At 45.1% G+C, this 15,745-nt stretch overlaps 1 protein-coding gene across 3 annotated transcripts in view; it reads left to right on the plus strand.

Moving 5' to 3' along the window:
• The first annotated feature begins 5,119 nt into the window (after window positions 1-5,119).
• Window positions 5,120-15,745, plus strand: part of ZNF507 (zinc finger protein 507) — a 35,595-nt gene continuing 24,969 nt past the window's right edge. Inside the window, exons 1-3 of one of the 3 annotated variants that reach the window (XM_004595003.4) lie at window positions 5,120-5,544; window positions 6,900-6,993; window positions 12,243-14,374. In XM_004595003.4, coding sequence (XP_004595060.2) covers window positions 12,245-14,374 — 2,130 coding nt within the window. In that variant the 5' untranslated portion in view covers window positions 5,120-5,544; window positions 6,900-6,993; window positions 12,243-12,244. The remainder of the gene's footprint in view (window positions 5,545-6,899; window positions 6,994-12,242; window positions 14,375-15,745) is intronic. The other 2 variants (XM_004595002.4, XM_058674493.1) reach the window with 2 other exon arrangements.

The following is a 15,745-nucleotide window of genomic DNA, read 5'->3' on the forward strand; positions in this document are numbered from 1 at the left end:
AGCCTGAGAAAGCATGCACACAGGAACGTGGGCCCTCTTAGGATGCTGTTGTATGCATTTTCCCCTTTTCCTCACTCAGGTTTCCTTCTCAAGGAAACAAGGATTCCCCAAAGGTCAAGCACTATAAATGCTCCCTGCACACGGTCTTCCAGAGCCCATGAGGAGCTCAAAGCTGGAGGATCTTAGAACGCTTGCTATCAATGGGTCTTTTGCTGGTGTCTTACAGGAGCAAGAAGTGGGATTCCCAGTTGACAATGATACTAGCAGCACCTCCTAGTCTATCACCTCAAAAAGGAGCTGTCAAATTAACAAATGACATATTTTTAGGTCACAGGATTATCCCTCAGCTAGGCTCTCTTGGTTTGATTAGCAGTCCCTTTCCCTCTTAGCGTCTTTCCTCGTCGTCTTCTCCTTCTTTTCATTTTCTTCCTCTGCCCCTCTCATCAATAAAGGTCACTGTTTTAAGGAAACCGCTGCTCTGGGAAGAATTTAACAGTCTCCTATTACAATTGCATTGTCTTATTCAGAAGCAGGTGGTATTACCTGTCAACCGGGTTCGGAGCATAGCAAATAGCTACTACCCCACTCCACCGCGCTACTTACTACCTGGCTCCTGGGCAGATAAAGTGGCAAACGGAAAGAGGCCTCAAAATCTCATTTTCATTCCCCTTGCAGAGAAGAGATTGCCTTTATTGACAGAGACGACTGAAAATTGCTTGAGCGTTCCAATAACCAGTCTGCGTCGAGGCAGAGAGACAGTCTGGCGGAGGCGCGCTCCCTGCTCCAGCGCGCAGCTCCGCCGAGCCACGCTGTGCTCCAGCCCAAGTCTGTGGCATATGCAGACTAGACTGTGAGGAGCCTCCTCGCGTCCTCAAAAGCAGCCCCTCTCCACCTCCACTCCCAGCCTGCTGGTGCATTTCCTGGATCCCTCCCATAAATCAACATGAATTCAGGGAATCCCTGCCAGAAACCAAACTCTCAGACAGATTCAAGGGCCTGGGGTCAGGCCTGGGTTAGCTGGGCAAGGCAAATGTCCTCCCGCCCACCGGGAGAGCTCTAGGATTGCATATTCCAACTAGGCCACTAGGTGTCCCCATCCTCGATTCCAAGTCCTGAGCGTAAGGCAGAGTTCTGGCTAGAACTCAAGACAATTCCATCAGCCCTCTAGCCTGCGCGTCTGCGATACTGGAGCTCCTCTGTTGGATTTTGCTCAACCCGTTAGCATCTCAGATGCAAAAACAGTGAGCAGCAAGTCTGACGAGGCCAGTGTTAACTAAGCAAACCCTAGCCCTCACACCCAGCTCCCCTGCTCTTCTTCCTGGTGATTGCCATTGTGTATCCGTTTGGTTTATTGCAATAAGCAGTAAATTAGTATGTGTGTCTTGCTACACCAGGGATTTAGATGTCGAAGGGCTGCTGAAATCATGTAAGTCTGTGGCTTTTAGCAAAGAATGAATGAATGACAGATGGATAATTTATGATGATTCCTGAGACCTAAACTATAATTACGAAGTATTTCTAGGTATATATTCAGGCTGCAAAATGTAAGGAGCCCAGAGTTAATGCTAATTTATTACTGACAGCTGTACATATAATAATATGCCATGTCTTTTAATCTTACATTCCGTCTGCCTTACATCAAGCAATCTTTTCATTCATTAATAAAATCAAGCCCCGCCATTATTCTTAATGATGAAGTCCCATTTTGAACTTGGAGGACTCCTGCAATTAAGTACCATATTTCCATACACCAGACATCTGAAGCTTTAAGAAAAGGGAGCCCTGAACTCCTTGTGTTACAAGTAAGGTGAAACATTAGAATGATGGAGCGCACCTGCTCACAGTCCTACGGGAGCTACCGAGAAGAATCGGGAACAAATTTTCAAGTTCATCTTCTGAGTTCACACTCCTACATCCTTTCCCTTTTAGCTCTCCTGCCTTCTCTTACCCTTCCTAAGTCTTTCCTTTTTTGAGACAGCGCATTTTTTTTAAAGGTCATGACAGCTAAAATTACAGGCCACATGTCTCATCCAATTTTCTGTGCTGTGCCAAAGATGTACATGATTAATCCCTTCAAAAGAAATCTAATCTAATCTTATTACTCCCAAGACAAGGTGTCCTCTGTGAGTATTGTGGCCAGAAGCAAGCTGGTCTTCCTCAGGTTTCCACTGGTTTGGTGTCTGTTCAGGTCACAACCAGCTATCACTCTGGCCACTTACCGACCGCACTGTCCTTGGCATTTCTAAAATGTAAACAGTGCCCTGGTTCGAGTTGTAAAGCACTAGATATTACCAGAGCCTGGTCACTTTAGGAGATACAGAGCCATAATAGTTGCAGAAAAAGTAAAACCTTTCACCTCAGCGGCTAATGAATGGCCCCAAAGTAGAATAATGAGGTGTGTGGAGATAGAGACGCAGTTATCTGGGTCATCTTTCATCTGGAGACAGAATCAGATCCCACTGAAGAGGTGCTAGGTAATTGAGTAAGCAGGTTTCCTATCTATAACACTAAATCTCACTATGATTGGTTAATTAAATCATGATGAATAACGCGCTGCAGCAGGTGTAAGGTGCTGAGTTTAAGTGAGAGTACCACAAGTTCAATGGAACAGCGTCTGAACGTCTCGCCATGCGCTGACTTTGAAATGCTAAATTTTCCGATGAGATTTAGTTGTACAGAAAGAGAAAGACTAAGGCTTTCTGATGCTGGCTCTTTCAAATGCTCTAGGCATTTCAGATTTGGCATCTGAAGACCTTCTCGGGTTCCAACAATGAAGGCCGAGAGCCAGCATTGTGGTACAGCAGAGTTAAGCTGTCTCTGGATACATCCATACTCTACATCAGGCCACAGGTTCAAGCCACTGCTCTGCTTCGGGTTCATCTCCCTGCTGATACAACAGGAAAGGCAACAGATGATGGCCTAAATACTTGGGCCCTTCCTGATGGAGTTCCAGGCTCCTCGCACTGGCCTGAAACCGACCTGGCTATTCTAGCCATTTGGGGGAGTGAACAGGCAGATGGGAGATCCCTCATTATCTCTGCCTGTCAAATAAATAAATAAATAAATAAATAAATAAATACACTTTTCTTAAATGAAGCCCCCGAGTCTTTTATTAATACCCCTTCCTTTCATGTAACTATTTGTTTCTTTTGGCTCTGCCTCTCACGGTTACTTCTGTGTAGGAAAGCACCAGCCACGGCTGTGTCACACTTCAGTAGCAGCTCCAAGCCTGAGAAATATCTTCACCTTCCAAACCCGCTGCCAGTCAGCAGGGGCCTGAGCTCATCACCATCACTCTAAGATGCAGGGGTCACCGTTTCAAACCCTGACAGTCATCAGTCCAAAAGAGAGAAGTGCCCTGGCAGGTCAATACTCTGAGTATGGAGGTCACGGCCCTCATTTCCACACACAATTCATTAGCCAACTCCAGCATTAGGCCGTTCAGCCGGGCCACACCAGGGCCAGGAAGTTCCAGCTAACCTCGTGCTGGAAGAAGCATGACAAACAACTGGTGAACCCCAGTCATGACTGCCACAGACAAAGGCACCTTCCTTCACTTGCTTGGAGTGTCCTCATGCCCTCTAGGTCATATTCTGTTTTGATTTTGCACATTCTCCTGGTCAAATCTCTCACTGATGTTCTATTTTCAGATTCATGGACATGACAGTTAAGATATTACCCCAAAAGCAACCAGCGCTGTGGTACCACAGGTTAAGCCACTGCTTGCTAGGCCAGCATCCCATATCAGATTATCTGTTTGGGATCAAGTGCAATTCAGTTCCCCTCTAATGGGCTTTGAAAGGCAACAGAAGATGGGCCAAGTACTTGGGTCCCTGGGACACACACAGGAGTCCAAGATGGAGTTCTTGGTTCCTGGATTCAGGCTGGTCCAGACATAGATGCTTCAACCGTTTGGGGAGTGAGCCAGTATACAGAATTTCTTTTTCTCTCTTCACAAACTACAATTGTTTGTGCTGGGAGTCCAAGGAAAAGAATGACATTTTCATACTTTTTATTATTCAACCTTTTGTGCTTACACCTTTTGTATTTCAGTGTTTTTCTCCTGCTCAGTTTCCTAAGTTTTGCCATGCCATCTTTTATCTGGACGTCACTTCTCCACTGGTTCACTTGGTGAGGCGTGGGAGGAATGTCAGAATTCTAATTTCCCTGGTTGTCCCATGTCCAAATTCTAGTGAGTTTCTATTTCCAAAACAGTGACTGTAAATTTTATTCTGCAAATTTGGGATATCTTCTATTGGATAACAGACAATCCACTACAACGTCCTCTGAAGAGATCTGGAAACCCTAAGGTGTGTCAACCTCAGTCCATCACCAGGAGTATGAAAAGAATCTTTAGCTTTGCCCACTCCCTCCTGTCCACGGCTTCTCTGCTGACTTAGAACCCAAGTACTGAGCTGCACAGTTCATTTTGTTTCATTTTTTTTTTTTAAGATTTATTTTTATTGGAAAGGCAGTTTTACAGAGAAAAGGAGAGACAGACGGATCTTCTGTCTGCTGGTTCCCTCCCCAAGTTGCCGCAATGGATCACATCCTAAGCCAAGAGCTTCTTCCGGGTCTCCCACACAGGTGCAGGGTCCCCAGGCTTTGGACCGGCCTCTACTGCTTTGCCAAGCCACAAGCAGGAAGCTGGATGGGAAGCAGAGCAGCCTGATTTGAACCGACACCCACATGGGATTCTGGTGTTTGGATGATGAGGACTTTAGCCACTAGGCTACTGTGCCAGGCCCTGCATTCGTTGTTAGTATACCCAGACTGCCTGTTACTCGTAGTAAAGTGGGGTAAAATGCCACACTCTGTATTTTCCCAGTTAGCAGGGGAGTCCAAAGAGGACTGCACACCCCGGTGTTTGTGAAACAGATCCAACCTGAGCTTAAGAGGGCTGAGGCTGTGTGACTAAGTCAGCTTACCAAGCTGGATCCTAAAAGGCCTGAAAATCGTCACATCTCTCAGACAAATACATAAGCAAGGCGCTCCTGAAGTGAAGCCACCGCCCTCCAGGTAACCAAGACCAAAAGAAAAAACACAAATTCCACAAGCACGGGAAGGAAACGCACACCAGTACCCATTGCTGAGTGTGGGTGGAGGGAGAAAGCTAGGCCCCAGATGATTCAGGCGGTGTGGGAAGACCCCATACTTCTGGACCCTGAAGACCCCTGAGAGGGTGACAGGGGGAGGGAAGCAGCCGTGAGAGCCGCCCACCCCGGACCCGGGAATCGCGGCCAGCAAACGTGATAACCTGCCAGGTGCCCGCCCAGCCTCAGCCGCCCCGGGATGCCCGTGGGCGGGGCCTGGGCATCGCCCCGCCCCCGCCGCCCGCCACTCGGGTCACCTGACCTGCCGCCGGCTCACGTGATCCGTCCCCTGCGCCGCCATTTTGGAGCTCCGAATGAGGAGGGGGAAAGCGGGGGGAAAAAGAGGGAAAAGAGCCGGGAGAGAGGTGGGCGAGGACGAGGGCGAGGGCACGGCCGGGTCCTAGCCGGCTAAAGGAGGCTCGCGGAAGCAGCAGCCGCCACCCGACCGCAGGTACCGCGCCCCGGGGCCGCCCCTCCGCCCGCTGTGAGCGCCGCCGCCGGCCATGTGCATCCTGCCCCTCAGGCCTCTGCCGGTGCTCGCTTCCTCCGGCCGGCCGACACCGTCCCGGGGCTCGCCACAGGCCCCCCTCCCGTCCCCCCAAGTAGCGTGTCCGCTTTCTGTCCGCTGCCGCCGCCCAGGGCAAGGGCTGCCGAGCTCCCGGCGTGGCCCGGGCGCTGGCCAGCTGCTGTCACCCGCTGCTCGGCCTGGGCGCCGTCGCCCCAGCTCGCTTCGGCCCTGCGGGGGCACAGGGCAAGCTGAGGAAACGGGGCACTTTGTCCCATCCTCTTCAATGACAAGAGCTGTTTCTGGAGGTGTCTGAAGCTGTTGCGGGGGTGGGGAGCAGGCGGGAAGCGCTGCATCTTTGACACCCTGGGGGTGGCGGGCGTCCGGAGTGAAGGGTTTGTGTGGAAGTCCTCTGTCTGTCTCCCCACCCCCAGGGTCCCTTGGCAGTCTGTTTCCTCATCCTGGCAGTGGGTCGTCGTTTGGCCATCCTCCGGCCTGCTGCCTCCCTCACCGTTGTCAGGCTTTTATGGATTTCTCACTTTCTTCGCTGCTGCCCTGACTCAGTGTCGGGGTTGCGTTATTGATTAAAAGAGAAAGCCGGGCTCTCTCCATTCCTTTCCCTCAATAGCTTGTTGAAAATTAACTTGAGGCCCACCAACAGTGCATCGGGCCCTGGCAGTGAAGTGTGTGAACTTCATCGCTCAGGTAGTCTGCCTTCTAGCCAAAACAAGTGAGCGTTCTTGGATCTTCTAGGGAGGGTAAAGCAGTGTGGCAGCTGGGTAGGGAGGAAGCCGCGCCAGAGGGTAGGTCGGCCAAGCCTGTGTGTCCTCTTTTCTTGCTGCCTTTCTGCTCACTGTGCTCATAAAAATCCGCCTAATCACTCACCCTTAGGGTTGTATTTTTGGTTGAGGTTAGAATAGTAATTTGCAGTTTATTTTTCCACGTTCATTAGGACATGATGCCAGCAAAACCAATAGTGCTTTGAGTCAATTATGTAAATTCTGAGGTAACACACAGAGTATACAATTACCCTGAGGAGTTTCCAGAGCTGCTTTTTTTGTTGTTGTTGTTTTGTTTTCCTAACTTGTGCACAATCCTCAAGACTGCTCACTAGGTAAATTCTATAAATTTGAATCACATAATTGGTTTGCATGTACGTTCCTTTGAGTTTCTTCTTGATGTGGGATACTGGGAAGTTTTACACTGCCTCTCTTCCCCTCCCAAAAGAAACAAAACGCATTACTGTGTTTCCCCCAGGAAAGGCAGTGTTTGATATACTGTGCTTTCATTCTTGGCCACAGCTGGATTTTGAAGATTGATCCAGGGGACTGTATTAATTTCAGGAATTGATTTGAAAGACACTGGCTCTGACAGTTAACAGCCATGTAACCTTGGGTAAGTCACTTCGATTACACTGAGTTTCCGTGTTTATACAATTGTATAGCGCCCACCCAGGCTGTCCCGAAGAGTTCTGAAGCACCTGCACATGCGTGGTGAAGGCCAGCAGTGAGGCGCTGATACTTCCCAGTATGGAGGCCTTACACATTTGTATTGGAGAAAGAGTGATTTCAGAATTATTACATTGGCCTTGAGTACTGTTGCTCCATCAGTTACTACTTTCCACCTGTGAGGTTCCTTATCTACAGAAAACCAGCGAGTGCTTCCAGGATTAGTATGAGTATTACATAAAATCTACACAGGCACTGCTCCTTGGACTTGGACTTCGAGGGCAAGGATTTCCTCTAACCACTTCTGTGATTTCCAACACCGCTTGGCACACTGGAGGTGCTTAATAAGTGAGAGTAAATCTGAGTGTTGGTTAATGTTAGTTAGACCTTATGTCTTATTTGCAGCTGCCAAATTAGAATATTGTCTAGGGCTAGATGCCAGCTAAGAAATTCTAGACTATGGAATTCATACATGCGATATTTATACTTGATTTTTTTCTTAGTGGCAATTCATAATTGTATTGCTAAGGAGATTTTAAAGGAGATGATAGCTGACAATCCTAAGGAGAATTGAGAAATAAATGTGTAAGCAGCTGGAAGCAGCTTCCAGGCCACTTAATGTTTGTAGTTCGCTTGGCATTTTGTATCTGTGGACCGGGAAGCCCATAGAGAGAGTGACTTGCCTAAGGTCACGCAGCTGACTGAAGGCATTTAGGGTTTATGCTGGAGCAAAAGAAAGCTTTGTATTTCAGAAAGATAATCAAATAATCAAGGAAGGTGCAGAATTAATCGGCAATTAGATTCTGTAGCACTTTTTTTTCCAAGTTGGAATAAAGCAAATTCTTGATCTAAAAGAGGAGGTTTGTTTCATACGATACTGTCTTCATGTGTACATGAAAATTACAGGCTTTTCTCCAAGCCAAATGAATTGTTCAGCTAGAGTTTTTTTAAATTATGTTAACAATACTGTAACTAAAAAAGACTAAGTAAATAACAAAAATAGGCCACATAGCAAATTAAAACACAATGAAGACAACTGAAATAATGTGGTCTTAACTTTTCTTACCAATGACATTAATTTAAAACATTTGGAATATTTCTGTCTTGGAAAAATGTAAGACTCTGAAAAACGTTGTAAGCCATCTGCACTTCAGGATACAAATGTATTTACTGTTTATTAGTAACAGTAAGTTTCAATTGATCTGATGTTATGTCTACAAATTCCAGACAAGAAATTTGTTTTGCTAATGCCCCTAGTCTTCACTCTTTCCTAGTAAGCCTTTGTATTCAGCTGTATTAATCTTCTCACTAACCCCAAACAACATGGCTATTTTCACTTCCAAAAATACAACAATTGTTAGTCTTGTCCTTGTGTCAACAACATTCCAAGGAAGCAAATGGCCCACTGCAGTGTAGGTGATGCACAGAGATAAAGAACGCGATTAAAAGATACATTTATTTGGAGTACAAAAAGTATCTGAAATTCTTACGGGTTTTTTATACAGACTGAGCCTTGTGAAGACCGCTCATAGAAGTCTCTTGCTGAACAGCCTGCCTAGAGAAAAGTGTCCTTCCGTTGAGAAGCTCTGCCAGTCCAGGATGATCTAGGCAACCAGGGCGGTTGTTCTACTGTCTCCTTGGTCATGGCTCTCAGTTGGTAGAAGTTATTGAGAAACAAGAAGCCAGGGCAGCCTAATGATATCATCCCTCTGGGAACCTCAGGCAGACTTGGGAGGAGGATATCATGAGGCCAGAGCCCATTCTTTGGGACCAGGACACATCTTACCTCTTTAAGAAGCCTTTACTTGCCTTCATAGCCCAAAGGAGCTCTTCCTGTTGGGATTTAATTCTTGGTCATTGCCTTTGTTCTGTTTTTATCTTGTATACTAACTGCAGTGTTTAAAACTGTGACTTCATTTGTTTTTTCTTGAAATTTATGTATTGAAAGGAAGAGCTAGAGAAGGAGACCGATACCTTCCATTCTCTGATTCCTGTCCCAAATCGCTATAATGTCCAGATCTGGGCCAAGCTGAAACCAGGATCCTGGAACTCCTTCCGGGGTCTCTCACTTGGGTGGCAAGGACCCGGACACTCAGGCCATCTTCTGTTGTCTTCTCAGGCACGTAAACAGGGCACTGGGCCAGAAGTGGAGCATCCAAGACTTGAACCATCACTGTTGGTGTTGCAGGCAGTGACGTTAACAGCTGGACCACAGTGCCAACCCCTACTTCATTATTTTTGACTTGTAAATGTATTTTCTTAGTCCATTCAATTTGATTTAAAACTATAAATACCGTGTATATTTTTCCATTCTTCCTGATAACTTTGCTCTGTGTCCTGTAGACAACAATACTTACATATTTATACAAAGAGTTAAAATTGGCACAGTGAACTTGCAGGTATTCATCACGCAACTTCCATTACAGAATCGGCCGTTCTTCCTGTGTCCTCACTTTCTGCCCACCACCTCCCTGCACCACCACCAAGATAATTGTTTATAATTTGTTGTATTGATCTCTTAGGGTTCAAGGAGAGTATATACATTATCATAATATCTACATTGTAATCGGCATTGGATTATTGGGAGTTTTTGTTCTTTGTTTTCTTCCCTTATTCTTTAGATGAGTTTTATTTTGCCTGCCATGCAGACTGATAGATGTCTGCATTAGTGATCTAAGTAAAATTTTCATGAGAATTTTAAGTTGGCTTTCAGAACCCCCTCCCCCACCCCACCACCCCACTGTGTATACGTTATTGTGAGTTATCTAACTTTTTTGTTGTTGTTGTTTCTAAACAGAGCCCTGTCTTGATGAGACTTATGTAGTGCGTTGATTGTTACATGTGGGCCCAGACTAGTTTTTCAGGTGTTTCTTGGTGTGTTTTATGTTGTCATATCTGCTTTATCGTTACCATTACTGTACTTAATTCCCAAATGTATGCATCCTCTAAAACGAGATACTTCCGTAAATGTTGAGGGAAAATTGCAGCATCTGCTGTGAATTCCCATTAGCTTTTAATGCCTGAGCAGACACAGCTTTCAAAAGGCTGAATATTTTGTCAGACTCTTGTGTACTAGTCCTTTTTTTTTGAGCTCAGATGAACTCCTCCTCCTCCTGTTCGTTTTCTTAAGTACATGCTGAAACGCTGAATGGAGGTAGTTCACATTCTCTGCCTCCTTTCTGTGGTGTCACTAAGTAGAAGAGAGGTGCATGGGTCACCTTCATAACCCTGTGGGTGTGTAAGGTCTGTTGAGAAAACATTCACAGTGTTAGCCCACCCCACCCCCCATGATCAGTCTACCTACATGAAGATTACATTTCATGGGAGAGGAGACCTTAGATCCACAGTAGTCCTACCTTTGTCTAAGAACTTGAATGTTTAGGGAATCCTGTTATTAAATGAATTTACATTTACCGTTGAGTTAATGAGTTAATGATCATAACAAAATCAGTAGTCAGATGAAGAGCTACAGCTCTTCTCGGCCTAAAAAAATAGAATTCTAACTGTCTTAGGAAATTAAAAAGTGTATTTCTGTCATAGCAGATTGTTTTTACTGTTGGTCTCCTCTTCAGGGACTTAACATTAAATGTAGAGTCTTAAAGAGACTTTGATTCTATCTATCAGAAAAATATGTAAAGGAACTAGTATTTTTGAAAGGGTGTTTAAAGGATAGAGTATCTGGCCTTTAGAGCTAGGATAGTAATCTCAATGGCAGAGGAATGCATTCCCTTACCAAGAGGGTAGGCACAGGCACTGAGCAAGGATAAGAACAAAACTGTTCCTTCAGAGGAGAGAATTGGGAGGGAAGGAGGGAGGAATTAGGACCAGAGAATCTGGAGTAGAGCGTTTGCGTTTTTCCCTGATGTGGACCTATTAGATACAGAAGGCTGGTTTGCCTGAAGGAACACAGTAAGTGGTATCCATTGTTGTCATATGGATGCTCTGGCCCGGTAGCAGATCAGGACACAGATGGGGTCTACCAGAACAGTTGTGGTATGATCCTGGCCACAGCCAAAGACCCATATTTATTGATTTAGCCATGTGGGAAAGAGGAGCCATGATTCACCACTTAAGTGAGAATTCGGGGCCTGCGACTAAAGTTTAAGAATAGTATGGTCTTTGGTCTGTAGCTAGTGCCACTAAAAATTCTGTTGGCATTTATTGGATGTTGTGGGTAAGATTCCAGAATGCACCTAAAATGTGGAAAAACAAAACTTGTTGCTGGATAAAAGCCTAAACTTAAAAATGTGATCCAAGTCAACAAATTAATCTCACTTAAAGCCAAAGGAAATGTTTGAAAGAAAAGTACTGCCAGGAAATATTAAAAAAAAAAAATTTCAAGCTTTAGGCAGAAAGGTTTATGACTATTTTATGTTTGGTGACTTCCTTAGCCATAGTGCATTATTGGAACCTATCGAGCACCCATCTGTAGACTCTCTTCATTTCTGGACTTGATATGTAAATGGGTTATTACATTTCTTCTCCCTGATGCCTCTCTTTCAGAGAAAAAAAAATACATACATGTGGGTATGAGAGATGGTTGACCACTAATATGACCTCTAGTACAAAACCACAGCATACTTTGTGGTTTAGCTCCAGGAAGATGAATCAAAGGAAGTAAAAGGAGGAACTGGCTCATTGGTTTTATTTAGTTTCTTTCTGTGGTACTTCCCAAAATTCACTTGTGCTCTTTATAGGAGGTTACATGGACTATATTTTTGCAATTCCAAATGTTTGGTGAGAAAGAAAGCAAATTTGTAGTTTGAATAATATAATCATAGTTACAGTTTATGCAAAAAGTAGTTTCTCAAGAATTTCATCAATCACATTGGCTGTATGGGATGATGCTTCACCCTAATTTAAAGTGGTTCCCCCAGCGAATAGAAGTCTGTCTTTGTTTTTGTTTTGGATGTTGTACAAAAGGGAGGGAGCACAGCTAGGGTGAAGAATGTAAGAAACAGAGGTAAGGAGTGTGAGAGGTCACTACCAAAGACAGAGATCTCCAGGCTCTGTCTCTATATTCGACTGTATTCCTGAAAGAAAGCTGAACTGTTTCAGTCTCCTGGAAATAGCTAGATATATTGCTATGGAGCTCCCAACTTAAGAAATCCTTAGATTGCCTGTGTTTCCTCAATTATCTCTCTGTAGTTATCCTGCAACCTGGCATTTCTTTCTATTTTACTTTATCCTTTATAGATATGGAAGACGGCAGCAGTGTTGCCATGTTGGTGCCAGATATTGGAGAACAAGAAGCTATATTGACTGCTGAAAGTGTCATCAGTTCCTCATTGGAAATTGACGATCAAAGAAAAGCTAAAGAAGATCCATTGATCCATGTTATCCAGAAGTTAAGCAAGATAGTGGAGAATGAAAAGTCACAAAAATGTCTCTTAATTGGAAAAAAACGGGCTCGTTCAAGTTCCACAACTCGCTCCCTTGAAACACAAGATCTGTGTGAGATTCCAGCCAAAGTAGCCCAGTCACCTGCTGCTGATATTAGAAAAGCTGAAATGTCACAAACAAACTTTACACCCGAGACTCTTACCCAAAGTGATGGCAAGGCTATGTCTTACCAGTGTAGCCTCTGTAAGTTCCTCTCATCATCTTTTTCTGTGTTGAAAGATCATATCAAGCAGCATGGTCAGCAGAATGAGGTGATATTAATGTGCTCAGAGTGCCATATTACATCAAAAAGCCAAGAAGAACTTGAAGCTCATGTGGTGAATGACCATGAAAATGATGCCGACGGTCACACCCAAAGCAAGACCCAGCAGTGCGTGAGTCCGTCGGCCTCCTTATGTCAGAGGAGCATAGAAAGAAAGGCTGAACCCATTCCTGATGTCCCAGTAAAGGTGGACAGTCCACAAACTCAGACCGTCCAGAGTGCACCCGTGGCAGAAATGGGAAGGAGGAAATGGTATGCGTATGAACAGTATGGCATGTATCGATGCTTGTTTTGTAGTTATACTTGTGGCCAGCAGAGAATGTTAAAAACTCATGCTTGGAAACATGCAGGGGAAGTTGACTGTTCCTATCCAATCTTTGAAAATGAAAACGAGCCCCTGGGTTTGCTGGATTCTTCGGTGACCACCACACCTGGTAGGGTCGACGCAGTAGTGATTGCTATCGGAGACAGTGAACTGAGTATCCACAATGGGCCGTCGGTACAAGTGCAGATTTGCAGCTCAGAAGCACTATCATCTTCATCTCCTTTAGACCAGGGTGCAGAAGGAAGAGTACACTTAAGTCGGTCAGTTACCCTTGACCCTAATGAGGAAGAAATGCTAGAGGTAATTTCTGACACAGAGGAGAATCTCATTGCTGATAGCCTGCTTTCCTCAGCACAGAAAATCATTAGCAGCAGCCCAAACAAAAAAGGGCATGTTAATGTGATTGTGGAACGTTTACCAGGAGCAGAAGAAAGCCTTTCCCAGAAACATTTCCTCATGAATTCTGACATTGAAGAGGGGAAGAACCTGAATCCAGCCGAGGCCCCAAGCGAGTGTGAAGGCACAGAGGACATGTACCATGCTGATAAATGTACTGTTGATATCGGGGGCTTGGTCATAGGCTGGGGTAATCCAGAGAAGAAAGAAGAGTTGATAAATAAAAGCCTGGCCACTGATGAGAATGCCCCACCAGGCCGCAGAAGAACAAATTCCGAGTCCCTCAGGCTACACTCCTTAGCTGCCGAAGCCCTGGTCACAATGCCTATACGAGCTGCAGAGCTAACCAGAGCCAACCTTGGGCACTATGGGGATATAAACCTCTTAAATCCAGACACTGGGCAAAGGCAAGTGGACAGTACATTGGCGGCATATTCAAAAATGATGTCACCGCTTAAAAACTCTGCAGATGGGTTGACTAGTTTTAACCAAAGCAACTCTACCTTGGTAGCACTCCCAGAAGGAAGACAGGAACTGTCCGATGGGCAAGTTAAGACAGGTATCAGTATGTCCTTACTCACTGTAATTGAAAAATTGAGAGAGAGAACAGACCAAAATGCTTCAGATGATGACATTTTGAAAGAGCTGCAAGACAATGCCCAATGCCAACCCAGCAGCGACGCGAGTTTGTCAGGCAACAACGTGGTGGAGTATATCCCCAGTGCCGAACGGCCCTACCGCTGCCGCCTGTGCCACTACACGAGTGGGAACAAGGGTTACATCAAGCAGCACTTGAGAGTCCATCGGCAGAGACAGCCCTACCAGTGTCCCATCTGTGAGCACATAGCTGATGACAGCAAAGACTTGGAGAGCCACATGGTCAACCACTGCAAAACAAGAATATACCAGTGCAAGCAGTGTGAAGAGTCTTTCCATTATAAGGTGAGCACTGGTTTGTGAAATCTGCTGATAAGACCCTAGAGTTAGGAAAGGTTTTATAGAAAAGGAACTGAAGCCCAGGAACGTTGACTCATTGGCCCCAAGGAGTACTAAAGTCGAGACTAGGCCTTTTAGAGTTTCTGTGGTAAAATTATTTCCCCTGCCTACTGCCTTCATGTGTTAATGTATCTTTTTAAAGGGTGGGTTTTCATTCGCAAGGAAGCGTGGGTGTGTTGAAACACGTATCTGTCACACGCAAGTTTACATCCTCAAGGCAAACAGTGTGTACTCATCCTCCATGGCCCCAGAATGCAGATGACTCACTCCAGCTGCTACACAGCCAACAGTGATTTGTAGCATTGCAGGAAGAAAAGTGGGCTATCTTGTGTTTATTGAAGAGCAGTACATTGGGTGTTGAGCCTTGAATACTGTTTAATGGGCATTTTAAGAACTTAGAAGGGTTATTTTGGCCATTGAATTTTCATTCTAGAGGCTGACTTTAAAGCCAGTACCCAATATGAAATGCTGTTCTGTTTAAAAAAAAAAAAAAAACTTACACTCACTGAATCATCAAATTAGAACCTTTCTCCTTCAGTGGTCTCAGTAACACGTTGAAAATGTTTTTAACATGTGTCCTAAAAGCTCACTGAGATGTAGGTGTTTTCTCCCCAGTGATCCAGCATTGGGATCCAGCCGATGGTAAGAGGTGATGAGGAAGGTAAAGAGTTGGCGTCTGGGACCTAGTGCTGCTTGTGCTACTCTCATGAAAATCCAAGTAGCATATCCAGATTGCAAAGAGAAGTTGCAAACATTTCCAGGAATTTCTTTTGCTGCTGTGGAAGTGGGAGGGTGGAAATCACTGAGCGGTTCCAGTTAAGGCTGTCTTAAACACTCAGCTGGTACATAAAGCACAAAACTTAGCAGAAATCCAGCAGTTACTGACTGGGTTTGTTGCATTATTCTGAACACTGCTGTTGGCCTGTCTTCATCTGCTGCTGATTGAGGAAGTCCACACCTGGGTACGGAAGCCGTTCCTGAGACAGTGGGAACTTCTTTCCAGAGAATACCAAGAGGAACTGCCTCTGATAAAATTGTGATAGCTCGGTGTATTTTCTAGAAATTTCCAATTTGTTTTTGTGGGGTGTTTTTTTGTTTTGTTTTGTTTTTGGTAGATTTATTTATTTATTTTTACTGGAAAGGCAGATACACAGAGAGAAGGAGAGACAGAAACATCTTCCATTCACTCCCCAAGTGGTCACAACGGCCGAAGCTGAGCAAGTCCAAAGCCAGGAGCCTGGAGCTTCTTCTGGATCTCCCATTGGGTGCAGGGTCCCTAGGCCTTGGGCAGTCCTCCACTGCTTTTCTAGACCACAA

Source organism: Ochotona princeps, chromosome 16 (assembly GCF_030435755.1).
Source record: "Ochotona princeps isolate mOchPri1 chromosome 16, mOchPri1.hap1, whole genome shotgun sequence".
Lineage (NCBI taxonomy): Eukaryota > Metazoa > Chordata > Mammalia > Lagomorpha > Ochotonidae > Ochotona > Ochotona princeps.